Consider the following 27151-nt stretch of genomic DNA (forward strand, 5'->3'; position numbering starts at 1 on the left):
TTAGAAGACAGAATGAGTAGAAAGAGACCTATATGCTGTCAGGATCATAGTCCTAAAGAATCTCTGACACCTCACAATCATTGCACCTGGGGAAATGAGGGATGTCCCACTGCATCACACAGGTGATTTCACTATTTTCTGTTATTACAAAAGCTTTAAAATGTCATCTCAACTTGTGTTACTTCTAGAGAACACAAATCCCTTAAGTTGTTTAGTGATATAGTCATTTGGAATTTAAGATGACTGTAAAGTGCTATAAAAAGTGTACATCTGGAAAAGTTGTGAAATATGAAAATAGGGTTTTCAAGTTACTAAAATTAAAATGGTGAATAAGTAAGGGAGGTTTGGCAGAATGATGCTGTCAGTTTGTGAACAAAGCATAGTGTATGCAAGAACAGAATTAGTTCATGTGGAAAAAGTGCACAAGAAATGAGGTTTGCCTCAAGGTCAGCCACAAAGAAAGTTGACCTTTGTAAATGTCAACGCTTCATAAAGACTATAAACATGATTTGAATGGTAATTCACTGCAGTGGGTCTTAGCAATCAGAATCTAATATAAATGTATTGTGGGTTCATATTCTGAAAGATAGACTTCTTACCGGATACTAAGAGATATATTTTCTGGTTTAAGGATTTGCATATCGTTGTTCGTTGTAATGTGCCAAGGCACTGAGGAGAGAGGAGGCTCTGTCAGTAAGTGGGAGCTAAGGAAAGGGATGGATTATTTGTGTAGGGGAGGGAGTCACTGCGTGATGTGGAACGTCAGGAGGGAAGTGAGAGTGTGTTAAAGACAGATGGTCTCTCAGTGGAGTTGTTCCTTTTTCTCTCTCTTTTTCTCACTCGCTCCTGGATGCTCCATCCCTCAGCTGAAAGGGATCCAAACTGTTACCTCGTGGTCTTATCTTCATCCTTCACTGCCTCTCTTCCTGCTCACCCACACTAGCTTACCTGTTGTGTTTCTTACCTTGTCTCTCTCTCTCTCTCTCTCCATGTCTCTTCTCACAGGTTGTCTATGATGATGGATTATTTTCAGAATGATGAAAAACATGTAGATGTCCTTGCTTTTGGTCCTCTACGAACAATTTAACAAAATAGCACAGAAGTAGATCGTAGTCAGTAAACAGATAGAAACGAACAAACAGTGAGGGCATTCTTAGAACCTTCTCTGAAACTAACTTTTAGCAGTTCATAACAGCTCAGTTTTTGTGGATCCACCAGTTTGCAGAAGACAGATCACTTGACGAAATCACAGGGACCATTTTCCACTAATTTCAGCAGAGATATTACAATAATAGTTGAGAAAATGCTGCCAAGCTTTGATAGCAAATCTAGGCAAGCTTGGCTACCTATGCTAATACCAGCTGTACTTCTGCTAATAGGCCCTCTGGTGGTTAGAGGGCAAAATGACACAGAGCCCATTGTACTTGAGGGTAAATGCCTGGTGGTCTGTGACTCCACACCCTCTTCAGAGCCAGCTGGGAATGCACTGGGTATGTCAGTGCGTTCAGGTACTGGCCGTGTGGCCTTCTCCGCCACTCGCCAAACAAACCATGAACCTACAGACATGAGCAACCGTACCATGATCATCTACTTTGACCAGGTAAGCAAACTTGTCACTTACAAATTCACTTATGTAGTTCTGCTCTTTGAAAAGACCAGTTTTGCTTGTGAACAGCATATGTTGTGTTTCATTTGCTGGTTTGCTATTGTCTCTACCAGACTTCTTAACCAGCTTAAACCTTTAATGCATTCCTCAGGTCTTTACTGACCCGAGAACTCTATCCACCCCCTGTACCTCATCCATTTTTTTATATTATGCCCACAAGTATTTAGCATTCCTCAAACTTTCTTGTTTGAATAGTGTAAAAAAAGTTGGATTTATATAGTGCCTTTCCCTACGCACAAGATCGCTTTACATAAGTACAATTCAGAAATTAATTTCATAACATGATAAACAATTCAAGATACGTAAAAAAAAAAGGTTACTGAAAGTGTACTGCAAATAGATACATTTTCAACTGGGTCTTGAAAGTGAGGTTGGTGTGAGTGCATCTGCACGCACACTGAGGCGAAGACCTTTGGACAATTGCCTGGTGTCAAGAAGGGCAGCAAAGAATCCACTTCTCTACAAGAAAAACATCAAGGACAGACTGAAATTCTGCAGGAAGTTCAAGGATTGGACAGCAGAAGACTGGTGCAAAGTTATTTTCTCAGATGAAGCCCCCTTCTGACTGTTTGGGACATCTGGAAAATTGATAGTCCGGAGAAGAAAAGGTGAACGCTACCATGAGTTCTGTGTTGTGCCAACAGTGAAGCATCCTGAGACTATCAATGTGTGGGGTTGATTTTCATCCAAGGGAGTGGGCTCTTTCACAATTCTGCCCAAAAACACTGCCATGAATAAAGAATGGTATCAAAACGTCCTGCAAGAGCAAATTCTCCCAATGATCCAGGAGCAATTTGGTGATGATCCGTGCATTTCCAGCATGATGGAGCACCATGTCACAAGCCAAGAGTGATAATAAAGTGGCACAGAGACCATTACATTGAAATTTTGGATCCGTGGCCAGGCAACTCCCTGGATCTTAATCCCAATGAGAACCTGTGTTCAATCCTCAAAAGGCAAGGGGACAAGCAGAAGCCCACAAATTGTGATCAACTCCTAGCACTAATAAGGCAAGAATGGATCGCCATCAGTCAGCATTTGGCCCAGAAGCTGATATCCAGCATGCCAGAGCGAATTGCAGAGGTTATGAAGAACAAGGGTAAACACTATTATTGACTCTTTGCATAAATGTAGTTTTTTAAAAGCCTTTAAAACTAATGAAACGCTTATAATTGTTTTTCAGTATACCATAGAAAATCTACAAATACTGAAGCAGCAAACTTTGTAAAACACAAAATGTATGTTACTGCCAATACTTTTAGCCTAGCAGTACATGCAGTGAGTGAGTCAGGGAGAGATGGTGTGTCAGAAATGGTGGTAAGGTCAATTTGAATGCCATCAGCATAACAATGAAATTGAAGGCCATGTTTACATATGATGTCAACAAGTGGAAGCATGTAAATAATAAATAGTAATGGTCCAATAACTGAACCCTGGGCAACACCTTGTGTTAGAGGAGCAGTGATAGATTTGTAATTTTGTATAGTGACAAACAATTTTCTGTCAGTAAGGTAAGAAGTGAGCCAGGATAAAGCTGAACCAGTGATGCCAATTTCAGAGATTCGAGAGATGAGAATATAATGGCAAACAGTGTCAAAAGCAGAACTTAGGTCAAGGTGAATTAGGATGTTTGTAGACTCAGAATCCATAGACAAGATCATTAACGACACGTAGAAAAGGAGCCTCAGTGCTGTATGGTGGACGGAAACCAGACTGGAAAGATTAAAAAAGACCACTAGAATATTAAATAGATTATTTAAGTAAGACTGCAATTCTGAGGCCACTACTTTTTCATATATTTAGCAAAAAATGGCCAATTTAAAATTGGCTTTTAATTATTAGAATTTAAATTATCTTAAGAATGTGGGTTACAGCAGCAGTTTTTCTGCTGGAACTGTGGCAGAGGCAAGGCCGGATTTACCACCGGGCCGATTGGGCCGGTGCCCGGGGGCCTCCAAGACCCCACTAACTGTGTGGCCTCATCCTTTTTTGTAATTTTTTTATTAGTATTAAATTAAATTAAAATTCATGAATGCGTGTGTAATTGTGCGTATGTGTGTTAACAATAATTTATTTACACGCAAAAAAGTATCATGATCAGTTTTTCGGCTGTGTCGGATGAGGAGTCAGGTTACCGCGGAAACTGTTGATAGCGGCAAAACAGGCGGTAGAAGATAGTGTGAAAAACAGAGAGTTGAGGACATCGAAAAAAACAAACAAAATGGATAAAAAACGGTGGAGCAGCGGAGCCACAAAACGTAAAGCTAAAAAGGAGAAGGATAGCAGAGAGGTTTTAATTAGGAGTAATATTCCAGCCATCTCTACTTTTTTCAAAAGTCGGCTCGACGAAAATAAAGAGCCTGGCGGCGCCGGCGCCTGCGGTGATGCTGAGTTTAGCACAATATCCAGCTTTGCTATTTTAGATGAACCTGAGCATCAGCACCAGCACCAGCACCACAAGACAGAGAACCCCAGCCCGCCTGGAGTGACAGACACCCATTCAAATGCCTCCCCACCACCACAGTCTCCGACTCCGCTTGAGACCGAAACCGAAGCAGGTGCTGAAGGCGGCAGAGACCCGGCGGTGACGTGCATTACCAGTTTGACCGCCTCAAAATGTAGGCATATCTATTACCTTTTCCCCTTATTAAAAACCCTGATTATTAGATGCCCGGATCTAGGGAATTGGTTGATGAAACATTGATTAAAATGAAAATTTAAATGAATACAAAACGAAATTCCCTTTAAAGAAAGGCTTTGTGCTTTCTGTTTGAGGTCTCTGTGAAAACGTTTTAAAGCATTCTTTTACTTTTAGTGCCGCTTTCAGAGCGGTCACGTCCGTAACGGAGAACTGTCACGTCCGTAAAATTTTTTTTCCTCATAAATGCGAACACGAAAAATAAAATAAAATGAATATTTTATTCTGTGGAGACTGTCAATCCTTCTTCATCCGGTGCCGGTGGGTACTATTACTTTTGATTTGCGCAGTGTAATTCACTGAATTGATTGCTCTGCTACCAGCCTCTGTCACGTTACAACCTAGTATATCGTCGATCATCTGTTTCTCCGTAAAAAAAAAACAGAGTGTACAGACATGACTATAGTTATTCTTAGTTATGTTATTAGCCTGTATTTTCATAGATTTTAATCTGCTTTTATTCCAATACATTCTGTTGATTTTGTTCTGTGATAGTTTCCATTTTGTCTTTTGTTTTATAGATATTTATAGATCTCTTTTGCTGTCACAGTTAACATCACAAGAAATGGAGTTGGTGTTTTTGTTTTTAACTAAAGAAAAAGGAGGAAAGGAAAAAGAAAAAGAGGAGAGGAGGAGGAGGAGGAGGGGCCTCCAAGATTTTGTGCCCAGGGGCCTCTGCTTCCTAAATCCGTGCCTGGGAAGAGGCTAGACAACAATTAATCAAATGAGAGATGGGAGCAGGGTCAAGTTTACAGGAGTGAACATGGGTGAGGCGTGAATGAAGGGAAACCTTCCTAGTCTAAACAGGGGCATGCTTCTGAAGTGATTTAGAAATAGCACCATTATAGATATAACAGATCTCTAATGGACAGTGATATAATAAAGAGTATGAGAGGAGAGGCACTTATAGAATCAGACAAAGATGAGGGGTTGACAGTGCTGATTTTATGGTAGGAAAGCAGTTTTTTATACATGGTGTAGATATTGGAAAACTGAAGCTAAACTTTAAAAGTTTGTGGTCAAAGAAAGCAGAGTCAGAGCCAGAAAGAGAGACATTAGATAAGCCAGATGTACAAATAAGATCCAGTATATAACCCCTGGGGTGAGTTGCAAAATCAACATGCTGTATAAGATTGAAACATTCCAATATAGACAAAAGTTAGTTTGATTTAGGGTGACCAAATTCCTGCTTGTGGAAAATGGGACAGCCCCCTCCCAGCAAAAATGAAATTAACGAATCCTTACCTAGGCACAGTTCAATGCAAAGTAGAGGGTGCATCTGCATCTGTAACTGTTGTCACCTTGTACTTTTCGCTGGCAGCATTTTATCTTTGTGTTTATCATAAAATGCAGAGCTGTCCAGTCCAAAATTAAGGTGTTAGAAAAGAATTGCCTTCATGACTGTTACACTAAGTCGAGATTTATCTGGTTTCCATGCTGCGTTCATTAATGAGAACACATGCTCCACAGATGCAGATGTCCCCGGCAGGCATAAAACAAACTCCACGACCTTGGCTAAGACTCTGAATTTGATGGACTTGCTCTCCATCTCCCAAAAAATTCTGTCCATCTCTCAGACTCGGCCTTCTTGTTCATGTTCCACTCAGTGATGCTACGAGTGACAATGTTTTTCGCGCAAGCCCACTCATCAAAGAGTGTGGTTTCATCATTCAAACTGAGAGCAGGATTCTGGAGTAGAAGTGTTTGAGTTCTCTTACGAGAGGTTCTCTCGTATTGCGTAAGCTAGCTTACGCTACGGGAAAGATTCATCTTTTCTGAGATATTGAAGCCAAAAAATTATCCTTAATTTTGTATCCATTGTCAACGCAGTGCGGTAGCTGCAGACCTTGAGCGGGCTAGCTAGCGAGCTCATTGGTTGCTCTGCGGCAACTGCTGCAGCCTATAGACGAGCTTGGGCGAACTCTCATCCAATGAGAGGCGTCCGCGCGCTCACTGCATCAAAGCCCGCCAAAAAGGGCGTGACTAGAGTGCATATAAGCGTAGTTCGTAGGCTGGAACCCTGATTTTCATCTCTTCAGGGAAGCTCTTCGCATCACTGAACCGGAAGCCGCGTCGCCGTTCGAGGGGCATCAAGCAAGCGTGGACAGCGCTCGAAGAAGCCGGCCGTCTTCGCCACCTTCAGCCGTCCTGCGAGCTACACCATCCGGCGACGTATCCTTTTTAAAAGCAAGCTAGTTCTTAAAGAACTTCACAAAAGAGTACGAGCGTCTTTTTTAAGATGCCTCGCTCCACTTGCGCCTCATGCCGCGCTCCTCTCAGCACCGGAGACCGCCACATCATCTGCGCTCTCTGCCTGGGACTGGGGCATGCAGAGCTCGCCCTCGCCGAAGGCGGATGCGATCTCTGCGAGGAGCTGCCGATGTCGACCCTGCGGGCTCGACTCGAAGCGCTCAGGACCAAAGCCGCCGCGCCGCCTTCCGTTCAGCCGCGCAGAAAAAAGCGCCGCTCTCAAAGGCTGCCGGAAACAGTGGTAGAAGCGATTGCCTCGCCGGAGCCCATTCCTCGAGCATCGCCTTCACCCTCCCCGCCCACCCGGGACGCGCAGTTGCCGCCGAGCGGCTGCTCTGCTGCCATCTCGGACGAAGAAGCGGAGGATAAGGGCTGTTCCATCATGGCTTCGGACAGCGAGGAGTGGTCAGGCTCACACGCCTCCTTCTCGGCCCAGGAATCCAGCAGGACCCGCGCTGGAGTCGAAGGGGAACTAACACGCCTCCTCACACAGGCCGTCGACCGCCTCGGGCTCGAGTGGTCACCGCCCCTTGAGCAGGCACCCAACAGACTTCGCGGCTGCTTTCTACAGAGCCGCCGCCGCGCAGCACCCGCTACCCGGGCCGCTCCCTTCCTGCCGGAACTCCACGCCGAGCTTTCCAAATCATGGAACGCGCCTTTCTCGGCCAGGGTCCGATCCCACGTCTCCACCTCTCTTGACGGTGGACGGCGCCACTGAGAAGGGCTACGCTTCCATTCCTCCGGTCGAGGATGCGGTAGCAGCACACCTTTGCCCGCCCTCCGCGAGATGGCAGTCTAAACCAGTGCTCCCGTCTAAGGCCTGCAGAACAACTTCCGCCTGTGTTGGCCGCGCCTATTCCGCCGCCGGCCAAGCTACATCTGCTCTGCACTCTATGGCCGTCCTACAGATCCTCCAAGCGGACCTTCTGCGGGAGTGGGATGAGGAAAGCAGGCATCCAGAGGCGGTTGCAGACATACGGAGTGCTACGGACCTCGCCCTCCGTGCTACCAAAGCTGCAGCCCAAGCTATAGGGAAGTGCATGGCCGCGCTGACTGTGACCGAGAGACAGCTGTGGCTAACGCTAGCCGACATGGGAGAAGCAGAGCGCTCTACGTTCCTCAACGCACCGCTCTTTCCTCCGGTCTCTTCGGCTCCGCTGTGAGTGGTATCATTGACCGGTTTTCAGAGGTCCAAAAAGCCACACAAGCCATGAATCTCTTTCTGCCTCGTCGCGCTAGCTCCTCTGCAGGCCGCCCACGTGAGCCTCCTGCACGAGCCTCTTCACAGCGCCCAGCTCAACAAAGCCAGACTTCTCAGCGTCGACAGGGCGCCCGCCCTCGATCGCGCTCAGACAGCCGCCGCAGACCGCCGCCCCCCCGCGGGCCTCGGACTAGAATTGCGCTGAAACCTGAACAACCGAAGTCCTCCTAGCTTTGTTGACAAAACGACGGATCAGTCCCGCTGCGGCCGGACCACCATCAAAGCTTCGCCCCCTGTCAGTCCCCTTCCTTCAGGCTACTACAGTGGTAGATTCAGCAGCCAACAAGCCGGTGTTAACGCCCGCTTGCCTGCGCTCAAACGCCGTTTTCACGGCGACCCAAATAAATCTGGTAAAGAGCAAGCATGCCATATGTGTAAAAAATGTGCCCACAACCCAGTGTTCACCTCTACACACAAGCATTACACATCCCGTGTCCATACCAGAGAGCAAACATGTCTTATGTGTAGAAAATGTGCCCACAATCCAGTGTTCACCCCTACACACAAGCATTACACATCCCGTGGCCCTATCACGGCACACTCACATAAAGCGGTTACGAACCGCTCGAGTGTTAGGGTTAATAAACGCACCCACGAATCCGTGCGCGCGCCCATTCTCTGGCCACTCTGTCACACGACCAGCCTTATGTGTAGAAAATGTGCCCACAATCCAGTGTTTACCTCTACACACAAGCATTACACGTTCTGTGTCCCCATCAGAGCACACTCAAAAGCGGTTACGAACCACTCGAGTGTTAGAGTCAATAAATGCGCTCACGAATACGTGCGCGCGCCCATTCTCTGCCCGCTCTGTCACACGGCCAGCAAACACTTCTCTGTATGTAAGTCCCGTGCCCGTGACTATGCTTGCGTATCACTTAACAGACGTGACTCTTTCCCCATTCACCTCAATCGGGAAGTCACTCACAGAACAGCCTGTCCATGCTGTCTGCGAGCAGTCCAGCATAAGCACAGTAAGCGCACTCACACATTCTGTTCAGCGCGCTGTGTGCGGCAATCAGAGCGATTTGGCCACTCACCCTCTAACATTATGCTTCAAAGCGTGGGAAGATATTCCAGGGATATCCGAATGGGTGTTAAGCACAATAAAACAGGGCTATTTGCTACAGTTCGATCGCCGTCCTCCTCGCTTCAGAGCGCGGCTCGAAACTACTGTGAACACGGAAGCAGCGTGCATGCTTCGATCAGAAATAGCAAACCTTCTGTGCAAAAGGGCCATAGAGAGAGTGCCGCCTCCCCTGAGCGAGTCGGGGTTTTACAGCCGTTATTTTCTTGTCCCCAAGAAAGACGGCGGCCTCAGACCAATATTAGATCTCAAGGTTTTGAACAAAGCGCTTGCAAAAAGACCGTTCAAAATGCTTACAACCAGCAAACTCCTCGCGCATGTGCGCCAGGGGACTGGTTTATTTCTCTCGATCTGAAAGATGCATACTTTCAGATTCAGATAAATCCCGTCACAGGCCATTCTTGAGATTCGCCTCGACGGCCAGGTTTATCAATACACCGTCCTTCCGTTCGGCCTGTCCTTAGCACCCCGTACTTTCACGAAGTGCATGGACGCGGCGCTCGCACCCCTGCGGAGTCAGGGTTTGCGAATTCTGAACTATTTGGACGATTGGCTGATTTTGGCACAATCACATACGGAGCTTCTGTCTCACAGGACAGTTCTCCTCAGTCATCTGAACAGTTTGGGCCTTGCAGTCAATTGGACCAAGAGCTCACTACAGCCCAGTCAGACAATGTCCTTCCTTGGAATAGAACTAGACTCAGTGGCAATGACGGCTCGCTTATCTACACAGCGCGCGCGCCGTGTGCAGCGACTAGCCGCGTCATTTCAGATGAACAGCCTCATACCTCTGAAGAAATTTCAGAGAGTGCTAGGCTACATGGCCTCAGCCGCAGCAGTACTTCAATTGGGTTTACTGCGCATGCGCCCGCTTCAGCATTGGCTAAACACCCGCGCGTCTCGCCGGGCTTGGGCCACAGGCCGCCAGCCAATCAGAGTGACTCAGACCTGTATTTCAGCTCTGCAGCCCTGGACAGTGGCCGAGTGGTATCAGCGGGGAGTGATGATGGGAGCTATATCTCACCGAAAAGTCATCTCGACAGACGCGTCCAACACGGGTTGGGGCGCGGTCTGCGAGGGCTCTCCGGTTTTTGGCCTATGGTCAGTTCAGGAAAAGCTCCTTCACATAAATTGTCTGGAAATGATAGCGGTCGAGTATGCGCTCGTGCGCTTCCTCCCGATCATTCAGGGTCACCACGTCCTGGTCCGCTCGGACAACAGGTCTGCGGTATCCTATCTAAACCGTCAGGGCGGTGTCAGATCCAGGAACCTCTTCCATCTGACGAAACGCATACTGAGTTGGTCCCAGCGCCACCTGCGCTCGCTGAGGGCGACGCACGTGCCAGGCCACCTGAACGACGGCCCAGACAGACTGTCCAGAGACAATATTCCCCAGGGAATGGTCCCTGCACGCTCAAACAGTCCAGACGTTATGGCGCATATTCGGCAGAGCAGAGATAGACCTCTTTGCGTCAGAAGAGAACTCTCACTGCCCAATATTTTTCTCGAAGCGAGGACGCGCTGGCCCAGGACTGGCCCAACCGCCCGCTTTACGCCTTCCCTCCCGTCTCGCTATTGCCACAGGTAATGCAGAGGATCAGGGAAACGCGCCACTCGGTGCTCCTCATAGCCCCGCGCTGGGAGAATCAAACATGGTTCCCGGAGCTTACGCAGCTGTCACTGACAGCGGCGTGGCCCATCCTAGTGAGAGCAGATCTCCTCTCGCAAGCTCGCTGAACGATCTGGCATCCCCACCCAGAGCGCTGGGCGCTACACGCGTGGGTGATCAACGACTACCCGTCGCTTTGCCAGGAGTAATAAACACCATCATACACGCTAGAGCCCCCTCCACGAGAAGACTTTATGCGTCAAAATGGTCTGTTTTCAAAATGGTGCACCGACAGAGACCTGGACCCACGGACATGTGGGGTGTCGCCGCTGCTTGTGTTTTTACAAGAGCTGCTGGCTAAGGGCAGATCCCCATCCACGCTCAAAGTGTCCGTGGCGGCCGTCGCGGCGTTCGCTGAACCCCTGCCCGGCCAGTCACAGGGTAAAAACAAGCTGGTCATCCGCTTCCTCAGGGGAGCTAGAAGGATGAACCCTCCGCGCCCCCCATCGGTTCCTATCTGGGACCTTTCTATAGTTCTCGAAGCTATGAAAGCCCCCCCCTTTCGAACCGCTTCAATCCGTGGATGTGAAACACCTCTCACTTAAAACCGTTTTTCTAACTGCCCTATCATCAGTTAAACGGGTGGGAGACCTTCACGCGCTATCTGTCAGCGCTGCGTGTCTTGAGTCTGGACCAAGTGACTCCAAGGTCATTTTAAAGCCTAGACACGGCTACGTCCCCAAGGTGGTCGCTACTCCTTTCAAAGCACAGATCATTTCCTTGTCGGCGCTACCAGCATCTGATAGCGAACGCGACGCCAATCTCCTTTGCCCAGTCAGAGCACTGAGATTGTATATTGCGCGCTCCGCATCTTTCAGAGGCTCCGAGCAGCTTTTCGTTTCGTTCGGAGGGCGCACCAAAGGTCTCGCCGCCTCGAAACGGACACTGTCCAGATGGATAGTGGACGCTATTGCTGCCGCGTATGCGTCAAAAGACCTACCATGCCCGCTAGGCATTAAGGCTCACTCCACTAGAGGCATGGCCTCCTCGTGGGCATGGTCCAGCGGGATTTCCATTCACGACATATGTGTGGCAGCGGGCTGGGCTTCCCCCTCCACCTTTGTCAGATTTTACAATCTGGAAGTACCCGCTCTGCAGGCTAAACTGCTAGCGGTTTAATACGCTACAGCTCCCCTGGTGAGCTGCATTAATGGGACACAGTCCACACAGACCGGCACCGCCGCTCTGTCTATGTGCTTATGTACTACACACACACACACACTGGCCCGCACTCTTGCCGGCCAAATATTAATTCCCCACTCACAAGGGCTCCCCCGGGTCCCCCTTAATTCCCTGGGGCTCATGCAGTGGATGCTTGGCGCGCACGGCGTTGACAAAGGGTTCCCGTAGCGTAAGCTAGCTTACGCAATACGAGAGAACCTCTCATAAGAGAACGAATCGGTTACTAACGTAACCTCGGTTCTCTCTAGATGAGGGAACGAGTATTGCGTAACCGGCCGTGCTCGCGCCATGAACGATTTTCGCTTCATTCAATGAAAACCAGGGTTCCAGCCTACGAACTACGCTTATATGCACTCTAGTCACGCCCTTTTTGGCGGGCTTTGATGCATTGAGCGCGCGGACGCCTCTCATTGGATGCGAGTTCGCCCAAGCTCGTCTATAGGCTGCAGCAGTTGCCGCAGAGCAACCAATGAGCTCGCTAGCTAGCCCGCTCAAGGTCTGCAGCTGCTGCACTGCGTTGACAATGGATACAAAATTAAGGATAATTTTTTGGCTTCAATATCTCAGAAAAGATGAATCTTTCCCGTAGCGTAAGCTAGCTTACGCAATACTCGTTTCCTCATCTAGAGAGAACCGAGGTTACGTTAGTAACCGATTCGTTTTACACCACATGACTTGAAAAAAATGTGCCTTTTTCTAAAAATGTCAAAATAAATATCAGATGCTTTTAAAAATTCACGCTCAGTCTTGAGGGTCTAAAGGTGTCACAACTTTGTTTTGGTGGACAAATGCGTTTATAAATATGAATAATATTTTAAAACACAATTGTTTCACTGCTTAATATTTTAATTAAGAAATAACAATAAAAAAGATTATTCTGCACTAGTCATGCCAACATTTCTCTTTCGGGAATTTCAGCTTTTAATGAGACTTTAATGAGATTTTGTTTACTGTCTCTGGACACCACATTATATTTTTTTACTTTAAGCCACAGAAAAAATATCACTATTACTTGAAAATATGAAAATGTGCTCCATCTATTCAAGTAAATGGTTTGTGTTAATTGCATTTTTTTTATGTAGGCTATTTTAATTTAATAGATCTGGACAAAAATGTGATTCACTTCATTGACTCTCAGGAAACATGGCCATAATATGCACCTGTTACCCTCTGTTATTGTATTTTATGATTCATTCTTTGAAAAGAATCCCCGATATGATCATGAAAACGTTTTATTTCTAGATCGTTCGCCCACTGTTATAGACACGCATTTTTACTACTCCAATAACCGAACAAGTAAAGGATGTTTGGGCTGTTTCTATGAAGGATGCTTAAACAGTGGTTTCACAAGTTGTTATACACACAAAAGCTGTAACTGTACACTTGACATAGCGATATCTTACATTCTGTTCTCTCTCTGTCTTTTAAAGAAAGACAAAAGATTTCCTTCTAATATTCTCTCATTTTTGAAAATACGTGAATCTTTCGAAAACTTGCATTACCTTCAGTGGCGTAACATTCATGTGAACACTAGGAAGGACAAATCAACCAATCGCTAAACTCTTGACATAGGCCTACCTGTCAGAGTTTTCAGAAAACCTGCACATTTTCGCAGTGGAGACAGAGCCCGCGTGCTCATGGTTGCTAGATTGCGTGTCTAAAGCGTCACTCTGCCAAAATATTTCCTAGGTTCAAATGACAAGATTTATTATTTATTTTTTTAAATCAGGCAACTTTACACATGTCGAAATCAAATTTTGACCAGCAAATCACCATTATTTAAAATCTGTTATTTATCAAACGTAGAACATTTTATATTATAATTGCATGGGGCTAAGTAATACATGCCAAATTAACCTAAAGGGGATGGTAAGGTAGGATGGTGATTTTACAAGGGGGATGCTTTTTGCTATTTCTTGCAACAAGGGACACTCCCCTCACATCCCCATCAACTGAGCCCTGGTAATAATGGTTACTACAATGTGTTTTGCTGGAAACTACATAGTTCTAATGTATTAACCAGGGCCATAGCAAGGTATTCTGTGCCCCCTGACTGTATATTGCTCTGGGCCCCTTTCCTATTAAACAAATGCAGTTTAGAATTAGTTGTGGGGCCCCTAGAATCGTTTCCACCTTTCACCCCACTAGCTACGGCCCTAGTAATAACCATGGTGTTACAACAGTAACATGTTATTAATAGTTGTTAATAGTTACCATGTTTAATTTTTTGGTTACTATGAGTTTACTAGAAAATACCATGGTGATACTATGGTTACTGTAGTAAATGGTTAATTATTGTAAGGTAGGGGTAGGTGTAGGGTGTCTGTGGGACTTCAAATAAACACAATCAAAATGCTGCAGTAATGCCACTATACTAGGATGACCATACGTCCTTTATTTTTGGACCTGAAAAAAGCATGTGGCCGGGATTTCAAAATTGGCTATAAATGTCCTAGATTTGGCTTTCTTCATATTGACATGCAGTTAGGACTCTCACACATTCTGTGTATTTGATACTCCCCACCAGATTTCGTGTTCACGTGTCCTTATGTGATTATTCTGACAGAGAGCAGAAGACTAAGTGTGCTTGAGCAGTCTTCCGTTTAAGAAGCACACTAAGTGTGCAGCCTTTTAAAAAAAAAAATCTCTCTTTCGCTCTCTCTCACACACAATTCAGTTTCAATTTAAAGTACTTTATTAGCATGATTGTGTTTACATACAATATTGCCAAAGCATTACTACACAAAGTAGATAATGACAAGACAAATAATAATAAAACTGTAACAAATAACATTAAAAATAGAATTAAAATAAGGTGCCAGGTAATGAATAAAATGAAATAAAATTGATATAACAGTATTCAATATACAATATAAAATAAGCTTTTAACAAGACATTATGAACATAAAATAAATACTGTGAATGAAGTACAACAAGGCAGTGATTGATTTCTAAGAGTGTGCACTTCAAAAATTAATTTAGCTGCAACTGATGCATGATTGTCCTTCCCCTGTAACAGAAGCATTTGATCTGTTTCTGCTGAAAACTGTGGCATGAGGTTTGAGAGTTTGTAAAAGTATTTCTCTCTCCCCTCTGTACATTTCTCATAGTGAAGGAGATGTGAGCATATGGTCGTGTGACAATAAAGTGATTTGATTTGAAGTGTGTCTCTGTCTTGACCTCACCAGTGTCACAGTGAGCACAGACTCGTTCTTCCTTTCAAAGCCATGTTTGTCTGTGTCGGCCTTTTTCAATGGCCAGACTGTGATCACTGAGTCTGTATTGGAGAGGATCTGTCTCTATTTTGGATCTCTTGCAGTGTGGAGATATTCTGCTAGATTATACTTTCTGTTTAAGGCCTGATAACATTCCAGTTTGCTTTGGTTTTACTTTCATTTTCCCAATGATCCAAATATGAATTATTGCTTTCTTTTATGATTTGGGTTATTCTGATATGGTTTTGTTCAGCAGTGCTGGTCTGAAACTGGTGTTTGTTTGTTGGGTTTCATGTTGAAGCATGTTAGGGGAACTTGAATTTAGGTGTGTCCAAAATTTGAGGGATAGTTTTTCAATACGTATAATTAGGGGGTATCAGTTTGGCCCGGCATGCATTAGTAGCTGTTCTTCTCTGAATTTTTAGAATGTTGCTCTCTCTCTCTTGCCCACCCGCTTGCTCTCTGCACGTGCAGCCGCGCACTGTATGTGCGTAGGCAAAATGTCACCAGACATGCTCTGCGCTCTATTCTACTTATCAGTGAAATATGAACTAATAGGATGGATAAAATAGACCATGAATAAAATTTTACAACCCCTGCCTCTGAAATTTGCAGTACAACATCTGTACTTGACCCGTAAAGCTGATACTTCAATGCTAAAAATTTAGAAAATACAAAAATGCATGTACACATAAAATACATATTTTATGTGCTATTTCTTACTCAAGGTGGTGCTGATGTGTCAGTGATTGACTTGATTTACATATGACATTGTTATTTGATGAAAAAGCAACGTGGAAGTAAACTAAAGCAAGTGTAACACATAACCAATATGATTTGGCTATTGCCATTTGGGTGAACTATAGAAATTATGTAAGTTTTGCATCTATTTAGACTCAATAAGTACCTGGGTACCTTATGTGTAATGTGTAGCTCAATATGTGTTTGCCAGCTAGTTGTGTCTCATGAAATTTCAGTGTTGAAGTAATAAATCCTGTTCTTTAAATTAAAATAAATAAATAAAACTATATAATAAAAAATAAAATATATTCTATTCTATTATTTTTTAATTGTCTTGAAAATGTTTTGAAAATTTGAAACTATCTGGGCATTTTGTAGATCCATTTGTGATAGATATTATTGCCGAGTTGCTCAAGACCTGAGATGTGTAATAATGTTTGGTGAAACACACTTGACAAGCTTCCCTTTTGTCAAACTAGCTTCATTAGAAAAACCATGCTTACTGACTAGCATTTTGTGCTGAACAACATAGTTATGCTATACCAACTAAACCAGCATAAACCATCTTGGAGGCTTGGATGTCTTTTCAACAGGGGTTTTATAATGATATATACAGGGTTCCCATGGCTGTGGAAAACCAGGGAATATGTGGGAATTTTAAAACGTGAGTTTTCCAGGCCTTGACCAGTCATGGACATTTTTTTCTCTGCTCTAATATGTTTAATCATAGACATTGCTAAGGTATAAAATCTTTTTCACAAGCATGATGATCAATTTGTCAGTGAATCACTCTTTTAAGTCAGTTCTTTTCAATTAACTGGTCAAAACAAAAGTCTAAGTGATAAATCGGTCAGAATGAAAATTATTTTTAAAAATGTTAATGAAAAATGTCTGGAAAATTCATTGAAATGCATTGTTTTTAGAATATGTCTGTTTAATCTGTCTGTTTTTGTCAGATCTTGGTGAATACGGGTGGTCATTTTGACCAAGAGAGCAGTATCTTCCTCGCTCCAAGGCGAGGGGTGTACAGCTTCAGTTTCCATGTGGTGAAAGCATACAACAGACAAACCATACAGGTACATCAAGTCATGGTATTGTCCAAGGCAAAGGCTCACAGCAGTTAATACAGTGGAGTCTCTCATTATATTTCCCTCTTAGGTGAGTTTGATGCTGAATGGATGGCCAATGATCTCAGCCTTTGCTGGAGACCAAGATGTGACACGGGAAGCAGCCACTAATGCTGGGCTCGTTATCATGGAGAGAGGGGACAAGGCTTACCTCAAACTAGAGAGGGGCAACTTGATGGGAGGCTGGAAGTACTCTACCTTTTCAGGCTTTCTGGTCTTCCCCTTGTAAAGGATGATCATGTTGGGAAAGAGATGAGCTGGGAGAAGAAGGGTGGATGGGTTGCATACTCTGCACTACAGAGGGGATATACTACACTATGGCAGGATGCTACACTATGGAGGGACTGTTTACCCCAAAATGACATTTTTTACTCACCTTTGTTCCAAACTCATGACTTTCTTTGTTCCATGGAACACAGATGGAAATGTTACTGTAGATAGAATGACAGACGCAGTCAAAAACTGTGGAACAAAGAAAGTCAGATGGGTTTGGAACAACATGAGGGAGAGTAAATGATAGTAGAATTTCAAGTGCTGCCACAAAATGGGAAATCAGTAATCATGTATGTTCTTCTGTGTTTTATTTTTGCTGAGAGCAGACAAACACAGACAATGAGAAGTTTATTCAAATCAAATATAACTTATAACTTTCTGATACTATGCTAATGTGTTTGACTGGCCTTTATAGAAGTATACAATCGAACAGAAATAACTGCCATAAAAATATATTTTAATTTATGCATTTCATTTTCATGTGTGGTTTCAGTTGTTTTTTCTTGTCCATGTTTGCCTGCTTGTTGAACTGTATCTGTATATTCTCAAGCTTTGCAAAAAGAAGTCTTATTAAACTGTATTCTTTAAAAAAGCACTAATATTTCTCTTCATTCTGAGATGTGTACTACTGGTATATGTTATTCACTACTTGAGAAGCTTCTCCCTTTTTTGTTCCCTCATACTGTGTTACCTTTCTGAATGAGGTATTTCACCTATAACAGCAGCTGTTTGTAAATATAGCTCTCAGCATCAGAGCTGGCACGGTTAACCATAAATCACCACAGATAGCAGCCTAGCATAATGGATAACGGATACAAACGGTACCACCGGTCGAGCAAAGGCAGATGGAGTTTTTTGGCAAGCAGACGTGCTAGTGTACATTATACTCCAATGGAGTCCCAAGCAGGGTGGGCTGTCAGAATCAATAAGTTACGCTATATTGGTTTAAACACTCTCTCAAACACATACACACTTACTAACACACGCAGCACAGGGAAATTATTATGCACTGAATACTGGTGGTGACAGAGAGCAGGTCATACAATACAGAGAATGAGAGCAAAAAAAAGCAAAAATTACATCAAAGCCTACTGTTCGTGATACTTTAAAAATGATCACGCTAAATACCTATTTGGATGTAGACATTTCCTAATTTTTGTTTTTCTTTCTTTGTTTAGGATGCAGAAAGGGATAAATTAGGGAACTAGTACATTGTATTCCAGTGATGTATTGGTAAATTGTTAACTGTGCATGGAAGACTTAATTGATGGTTAAGAGAAATGTGTTTAAAAATTGCAAGCATGACATTCAAACATGATCAAATACAAAATACAGTGGCTAGACAATATGCACAAAACAATATAACTTAGTAATATAAAGAAAAACTCCAATAAAATGTTTAAAACATTTAAAGGAATATTTAATACAAGTTAAACTCAATTGACAGCATTTGTGGCATAATGTTGATTACACTCAAAAAAATATTTTAGCCTATTTTTAAGATGGATCCATTTCAACTGAATAACAAATTTCCATCTAATTGAATTACCTAATCTTTAACCAAATAAAATGTACAAATCTTACAAAATGCAAAAAGTTGTAATGACATTTTCTTCAAGACTATTCAATTCAATTAGACTGAAATGTGTTATTCAATTGAAATGGATATATATATAAAACAGCAAAAATCGAGGTGTCAGTGAGGCACTTACAATGGAAGTGAATGGGGACAAATTCTTGGCGGGTTTAAAGGCAGAAATGTTGAGCTTATACTATTTTTAAAGCACTAAATAATTATTCAGTTAAAACTTGAGTATTGTTTGGGCAGTAAAGTTGTTTAAATCATCGCTTTTATGGTTGTTTGGGGGTTTTAATGGGGCGTGCACCTGAGACCCGTAGTGACAGATTAATTGACAGCTGCTGTCAGACTCTTAAAATGGAGAGTGACTGGAGTACGCAAGTAGCTTTGCCACGGAGCGGTCTTCTGAAGTCGAGGACCTTTCTCCCCCACCTTCACCTGAAGTGGAGGAGGGTGAATTGTCTGGACACAGGGCCGGAGCCATATCAATTCGAGCCGCTGGCTCAAACTGCGGTTTTAACTCCCTGTTGAGCATCCGAGCGCGCATTCACCTTCACTCGCGTGCAGGAAAAACAAACGAAACGCTGTTCAGTGATGTTTATCCTTTTAGCAGGATTTTTATTTAGCAAGCTTCACTTGAACATAACATCAGTTAGCTGTTCTCTCAACTTAGAAGAATGTGACGTAAAGCGTAACGTCATCATGTACAAAACCATATCTCCAAATAAAACTATACAGGTAGTCAATACCGTAATACAATGTATAAGAGTGCAATACGTTTAACACTCCCGCATCGCGAACGCGCGTTTGTCGGCCCCAGAGGATTAACTTTAGCCTAACCATAAATTGTGATTCAAATATATATGATCACTCACCTCAAGACGCCGCTGAGGTGGTGGAGTCCATGCAGGAGGAGCAGCGTTTGGCGCTGCGTCGCTTTTCAGCGCGAGCCGTTTGGAGAAGCCCATTTCCACCTCCATTGCGTTGGAGAAGCAATCCCGCGTAAAATGCAGTTTGCACACTCCTACAGCTCTAGGCGGGAACTCGCGGTCTTCCAGAACAAGGACGTGCAACCCCTGGTGCCTAATTTCCAAGTCTATATGGAAAGCAATACAGTCCAGCAGTGCTGTTGCAACCAGCAACATTACACCTACGTACCATCCTGACCACTGTACTAAATACAGATAATCTACGCTAACTTGAAGCTATCCTAACTGACGCTAATACTATGCTACTAACTAACTATGCTTCTAACAATACTACACTAACAAATATGCTAATTAACTACCTAGGCTACACGAAATAATCTAAATAACTATATAAATGCTATGCTAAATAGATGCTAAAATACTCTATCCTGATCGTTTTCAATACTCGCAATTCCAACTCCTGACTCGCTACAGTGGTTTTGAGAAACGAGATGGTTTTTATACTGCCATGGGCGTGGTAGCTCGTACCAAGGGCGTGGTGAGCTGGAACCTGCTTATGTCAGCTGTCACCGCTTACCTCACGAAGTACCGCAAACAGCCAATAGGAAAATTCAACTGCAGTAGCCACCGTTCAACCTGAAGAGGGCAGCACTCAGACGTTTTTACACCATATATTGTAGAATAAAAACACTTTATACACAAATGTCAAAAAAATTACTTGAATCAATGACCAGTACTAATAAAGCCCCATTCTTACAGCTCATTAACTAAAAAAAGTTGGTTTAGGGTTTAGTTACCCTTTAAGGATTGGCCCTATTCACTTACATTGTTTATTTTAAGAAAAGGGACAAGTCGAAAAATATTTTTTGGTAGTTATCAACATTATTCCACAAATGTTGTCAATTGAGTATCAATTGTATTGTAACCGGAACATTCCTTTAAGGAATTTTGTTTCCTTCAAAACAAAATTGTTCTTTGAATTCTTCTTCCAGCAACAGAACATACTTAAAGCCAGACATTATATAAAAATTCTGTGGTACAGTGTCATTATTCTACCCTTAGATTGTATTATTACGTAAGTTCTTGTGGCAAAGTAACATTTTTTATTATTTTGTAACTTCCCATAAAAATAATTGTCATCACCACTAGAATGATTAGATTAATATGATTATTATTCAAATGTTTTTAAATGTGAAAGAACACATTATGTAATTTTGTGGTGGCATTTTCAGTATATGGCTGTTTGAAATAGGCTTTTTACATTGGTAAAATCTCTATATCTTTCTTATAATCTTATAAATAACAGCATTAAACTCCTAAAATAAATTTGTTATTTCAATATATGATAAATACACTTGATATGCAAGGCAATATTCATAATTTCATTCAACATCAAATGCTTTATTGAGACGTTTGGATACAGTTTGGGGGAAAATGCAGTAAATTCGTTGTGAAGGCATTTTATACAATTAAAGGGCATATGTTTTCTCTAAACAGTTGTGATCAAGAATTGAATCAATTGCCGTTTAAATTCTATCAAGCGAGCATCGCAAACCCCGGCGATAACAAATAGGCCGCATTCACTGCACTCTCAAGCAAACTACCCGTACGACCGAAACCCCACTGTCTCCCGCCCTGTCTTTCCGCTCATCAATGATTGACAACCTTTTTGGCCAATGGAATATTTTTATTTTGATAGCGCCACGAAGACGGACCAATCAGCGCCCGGCGAATGTGCTCAGAGGCTGAGCTTTCTTCGATTGCGCTGGCAAGAAGTTAGTTCCTGCTCTAGGCTGGCCGTTTCCTGTAATCGTACAGTGTTGTGAGACGGAGAAAGCCATGTGTGTCGATGCAAAGGTAAATTTAGCACCCCGAAATTATTACTGGGAAAGTAGGGGCAGAGGATGGCAGCATTATTAGTGCATATTTGACCAGAAAATATGCCCTAGTCATGTCGAAACAGCTTTGCGGCCTTCTCCATGTCTGTTCGTAGAAGTGCTATGGTTTTTGTAGCACGTTGCCTTTGGTTTGGTCCGGTTTGTTGATGAGAGAGATTGAAAGAGAGTCCGAATGGGCTGCGAGGTGTATTATGAATGATGGAGTGTCAATTATATAGTTTACATCGGCCATTAGCAAAAGTCAAAGTTATCTGCCACATATTTATTAGCATTAATAGAAATAGGAATCGCCATTGTGAACATTGAAAGGGTTTGTCGACTGTCTGTTAAGGACTGTTGTTTCACATTGATGGCAAGTCGGCCCTTGTATTACAGTGTTTGTTTTGGTTATCTAAATCACGGAATATATTGAATTGAGTTTGGCTTTAAATAAAAATGTATTTATATGGCAGGTTTTTGTGCTTTATTAGACATGTCAGAATATGACACATCCGTGTTATGATGCTATGTGGGCACATACAGCTCAACCAGTCATGCCATGAAAAGCGATGGCACTGTCATGCATAAAGATGCAGAAATCATATATCATAAACGGTTTAATCAAAAAGTCCATGTCTAGTAATGTTTTGTTTTTCCCACATTCTGTTTTTCTTGTCTTCTTTAGGGTATCGGTACACACATACATTGATGGATCTCTTTGTATGTACTCCAGTCAGCAAAGCAAAAAGTAACTCCAGAGAGTAGGAGAGGACAGAGGGCAGGAAGAGAGTGAGAGTCTCTATTTTCCTGTTTCTCACTCCCTGAAAATACATTACAGGTAACACTAACTCCTTCACTTTCATTCTGCTCTACTCTCTGTTAATCAATCAGGAGACAATTTCATATGCTGGAATTTTGGTGAAATGTATGATTTTATGCTGATATTCATAAATTAAAAAAGCTTGATATTTTTTTTAATGACTTAAAACTTAGACAGCATGAAATCATAATCTACCCTATTTACTTTTATTAATACACATTGCCGGTCTTATTGTTATCGATTCATTACTGTACACAAAATTATATCTTGGTAATCATTCATCAAAAAGTAATGGCTTGCTTTACTACTAAAATGTCTTTTTCTTTTTGGCTGACATCACCATGTCCACATATTTTTTTTAACCCATTCCTTACATCAACCTGTCATTTAGCGACATTATTTAATGGTCCAATTAATTTTCAATAGATAAAATGAAGTCCTGCCATACATTTTTGTCTCCTTGAATATTTTGTTTCACTTAAGGTTGTCACATTATGGAAGCAAATTGAGTTGCAAACACATTTTAACTTTGAAAGGATAGTTTGCCCAAAAATGTAAATTCTCTCATAATTTACTCTCCATCATGTCATCCCAGATGTGTATGACGACAGATTTTTAGTAGAATATTGCAGCTCTGTATGTCTTCACTGTGCAAGTGAATGGTGACCAAAACTTTGAAGCTCCATAAGCACATAAAGGCTGGATAAAAGTATTTTGACAATTCACATTCTTCGTGCATATGACATGTACATAACTGTATATATAATAACATATCTGTCAAATATCTTTGGCTGCTGCATTGCATCTTGTTGTTCCAATGTATCATCTATTCATTATTATAGGCTGTTATAAAATAATCTGTTACAAAATGTACAAAAGATTGCATATTGTGAAGATTTGCTGCCCAACTCAATGAAAGAATGTGCGGAACGCACATCTGTGTGTTCTTCCTTTAGTTTACCATAGTGATCTTAGTAAGCACGCACCAGTTTTTTTAGTGATTGTCTGAACAATCTATTTTCAAATCGCAGAAGGCTTAACTGGAGATGCCATAACATTGCTTTTTTAAAATACATGTTAAGTTGAAGTTTAGTTTTGAGGATGCTGCATTATGTTCCATTTAGCTGCGCTCTGTCTAGCTGTTTGAAACACTCACACATCTACACTTGCTGTAGATGTGCTGCTTCAGCGCATTGGGTCCACTGCCACATGCCTGGTGTGTGTGTGTGTGTGTGTGTGTGTGTGTGTGTGTGTGTGTGTGTCCAAGTTTTTGCTTCTCTGGGGAAAGCCGCGATGTTCCGTATTGTTGTTGCTGTGATGATTCTTGAAGCATTCCATTCAACTCGTAGTGTCGAAATGTGAAAAATTCTACTGGGGAAAGTGCAACGGAATTACATTTTGTGTCGGACTTCTAACTTGGAAACTCGTGTGGAAATTTTCAACTCCCATTTCGTCGAGATAAAGGTGTGTGTGTGTTACATCATGCAAACATGTCAATCTCAGCACCCAAGGCAGGGAGGTTTACAGTCAGTGACAAACATTCACTTTTTTATTAATAATATCCATTAACGAGTCAAAGTTCTTATATTAAATGATAATAAAATGTGTTTAGCAAACATTTTGCAGAGACCGGTGTTCAAAACACTATTAATTACACTCTCTTTTGATTATTGTAATGATAGTATTGCATGGTTAATTACATTATATTTTGATTATCGTAACAATAGCATTGCAGCGTCGTATATCAGTTTGGTTGCTATGAGACGTTTCTGACAATCAATATACCCCTCAAATTCACAACATAATCAATCTCAAAATGAAAAATAAGCTCCCTCTTTGACACGTTTGTTTAGTTGTCAGGTAATTGTCACTGAATTATGAATTAAGTGAAAAGTCACATCATACATGATCACCGTCAATATTCGATTTCATGATCGATCATTGCTGCCACATTCGAGTACCTGAGTACTTGTGCCCATCCCTTTTGTGTTCAGCAGAAATAAGTCATACACATCTGGGATGGTATGAGGGTGAGTAAATGATGAGAGAACTTTCATTTTAATTTCATTTATTCCTTCAAGGTCCTGATATAGGTGTTTACAGTTGTCCTGTCTTTGTCTCCCTTCTCAAACAGCGTATCTGCAGACTCTCATTGGACTTGTTGGATTTTTGTGTACCAACACTGGATATCACTTATTGTTTGCTCTTTTCACAAACTGTTTAGTCAAGATGGCAGACCCTATTATGGACCTTTTTGATGACACACCACTGTTCAGTTTGGATTCCCTGCCAGAGGATGCCTTCTCCCAGGGCTCCTCAGACCCAGTTGAGGAAGCATTGAAGTTGGCCCTGGGCCAAGTCGACCCACCTACGGACCCCACACCAGATCCTGGTGTCCCGATACTCTGTGATGCTGTCCTAGATCCAGTTCCAATCCCAACAGCTCCCATCCCTGTCCCACTTCAAACTTATCAGCCACAGCAGCTCACCCAAATGTCCCAGGATGTCTCCGTTTGCCCAACTTCGATTTCCGTTCAGGCAGTGCCTCAGCCTTCTCTCTCCGTGGCCGGTAATAGCAATGGGGCAGCAACCGTTCTGCTGAGCTCCCCTCTTGGAGTACCGGTGTCAGGGGCTCAAGTCTCCACCCAGCAACTGGAAACCCAGCAGATTGCTGCTGTTACGCAACAGTCTTCTGGGCAGTCGGCCCCTAAAATCGTCATTCTGAAGGGCCCTCAGGGTCAAACTCAAGTGCTGCAGGGTGTCACAGGAGCTACCGGCTCTCCAGGGAAAGTCACCCTTGCTAGAGTCCTTACAGGAACCCCTCTTAGGCCAGGGATGGCAGTTGTTTCCGGGGGGACAGTATTAAATGCTACCTCTACTGGTCAGGGTCAAGTGAATGTGGGAACTGGGGTCCAGAGGCTGGTTCAGACTACAAATGGCTCAATGAAGCAGGTGCTACTGACCTCGATGCCCCAGACACAGTCACAGGTGCAAACGCAGCCTGTACAGATGCAGATATCTGCACAAACGCAGTTGACGCAGGGTCAGCTGCAGCCAGCACAGGCACAGGTGCAGCCTCAAACACAGGTGTCTCTGCAAACGGCAGTACAGACACAGGCTCAAGCTCCATCTTCTACAGCCCCTGGAACGACAGCAGCTGTCCGACCTCAAGGAGTCACCCTCTCTGCAGTGTCACAGCAGGTCAGCCTCATTGTATTTATTTTGTTTAATTGGACTTGTCTTATGTTTTGCCTGTTTTTACATTTAAAGGGGATGTGCACACAAAAATAAAAGTTCTGTCATCATTCACAAACCTGTTTGACTTGCTTTCTTTTGTGAAAAAGGAGATATTTAGCGTAATGATAACCTCAGTCACCATTCACATTCTTTGCATGTTTTTGCCATAAAATTAAAGTGAATGATGACAGGCTATCATTCTGTTTAACAGATCTTTTTTTGTTCCATGGAAGAAAGTAAGTCATTTCAACAACAAAAAAGGTGAATCAATTATGACAGAATCTTCGTTCTTTGGTGAACTTTCATTTTAATCTTTACAGTCAGAATTAATGTAGCCCCTATCTCTCCATTCAGGGTGAAGCAAAGAGGATCACGCTGGTGCTACAACAGCCCTCCCAAGGTGGATCTGCCCAGGCTGGGACAGTGACAATAGGGGGAACAGCAGCTGCAGGGGTGGGTCAGCAGGGCCAGCTGCACAGGCTGGTGTTGGGCTCTTTGCCAGGGAAGTTGGTCCTGCAGGGAGGCCAGCTGGCTGCTCTTGCCCAAGCCAAGGCAGGTCAAACGGGGGCACAGCCAAAAGTGCTCACCATTCAGTTACAAGTTCAACAGCAGCCCAACCAGCAGGGAGCCAAGGTGAGTGAGAGGACAGGTCATCCAATGGGAGTGTGTGTGTGTTGAGGATGAATTAGCTGGTGACAGAAAACATACTTTTCTTTCTTTACAGCAGTTTCAACTGGTTTCTGGGGGAGTTAATGCTGGTGGCAGCCCTCAGGTGGTGCAGATTTCTCAAGGCCAAGGAGGACAAAGACTAGCAGTGCCTCTTAAACTACTGCTACAGCCACAGGTAGGACATGGTCTGCAGCAGTTTTATGGGATTTGTCTTTATAAGGAAGACCTAAAGATAAAAAATGACCATAATATATCCACTGTGATGTTCTTTGTTTTAGTGTGAGCCGTAACAGGGCTCAACACTAAACCTTTTCATCTATTTGCCTTTCAGACAAGTTAAACTGATGGTTTTCTTGTCTGAAAATAAGTCACTTGAACAAAACTGTTTTTTTCAATACATTAAAAATATTAGTGAAATGGAATGATGGTTTAGACATCTATTTATTAATTGTATTATTTTTTACATATAATAAAAAAAAAATTAAATCATTAGTATATTCAATATTTGTTATATATATATATATATATATATGAGCGAGAGAGAGAGATATTTATATACATACACCCGATCATCCACAGTATTAAAACCACCTGCCAAATAGAGTTGCAGCGGTATACCGATTTCACTGTATGAAAATGTACAGTTATCATACCATGTACATTTGCTTATCTACGGTATTGAGGAAAAAAATGCAACCGGACGGAGAATCTTACATGCGCATCTCCTATCCTCGTCTGCCTGTCAGACTCGTCAATTTGCGTCACACACACACGCAGCGGAGAAAATGTCAGAGAAGCGAGGCGAGGGGGTCTGAATGTGTGTGTTAGTTAAAGCAGTGTTTCTCAGCTGGTCTATTCGAACTGGGTCGCG

The 27151-nt window shown here is 42.9% G+C and overlaps 2 protein-coding genes across 5 annotated transcripts in view; both read left to right on the forward strand.

The window, feature by feature from the left end:
• The first annotated feature begins 8 nt into the window (after positions 1 to 8).
• On the forward strand, positions 9 to 17758 carry LOC127645218 (cerebellin-1-like). The gene is made up of 4 exons (XM_052128767.1): positions 9 to 122; positions 1006 to 1600; positions 16726 to 16845; positions 16928 to 17758. The coding sequence occupies exons 2-4, from the start codon at positions 1304 to 1306 to the stop codon at positions 17123 to 17125; spliced, it is 615 nt and encodes a 204-aa protein (XP_051984727.1). The 5' UTR covers positions 9 to 122; positions 1006 to 1303; the 3' UTR covers positions 17126 to 17758.
• Positions 17759 to 21463: 3705 nt separating this feature from the next.
• The window catches only part of LOC127645210 (chromodomain-helicase-DNA-binding protein 8), a 28020-nt gene continuing 22332 nt past the window's right edge, over positions 21464 to 27151 (forward strand). For 2 of the 4 annotated variants that reach the window (XM_052128751.1, XM_052128754.1), the window contains exons 1-5: positions 21464 to 21534; positions 22240 to 22392; positions 24509 to 25575; positions 25966 to 26244; positions 26336 to 26455. In XM_052128751.1, coding sequence (XP_051984711.1) covers positions 24604 to 25575; positions 25966 to 26244; positions 26336 to 26455 — 1371 coding nt within the window. In that variant the 5' untranslated portion in view covers positions 21464 to 21534; positions 22240 to 22392; positions 24509 to 24603. Of the gene's footprint in view, positions 21535 to 22239; positions 22393 to 24408; positions 25576 to 25965; positions 26245 to 26335; positions 26456 to 27151 lie in introns of those variants that run through there. The other 2 variants (XM_052128753.1, XM_052128752.1) reach the window with 2 other exon arrangements.

The sequence above is a fragment of the Xyrauchen texanus genome, chromosome 6 (genome assembly GCF_025860055.1).
Source record: "Xyrauchen texanus isolate HMW12.3.18 chromosome 6, RBS_HiC_50CHRs, whole genome shotgun sequence".
NCBI lineage: Eukaryota > Metazoa > Chordata > Actinopteri > Cypriniformes > Catostomidae > Xyrauchen > Xyrauchen texanus.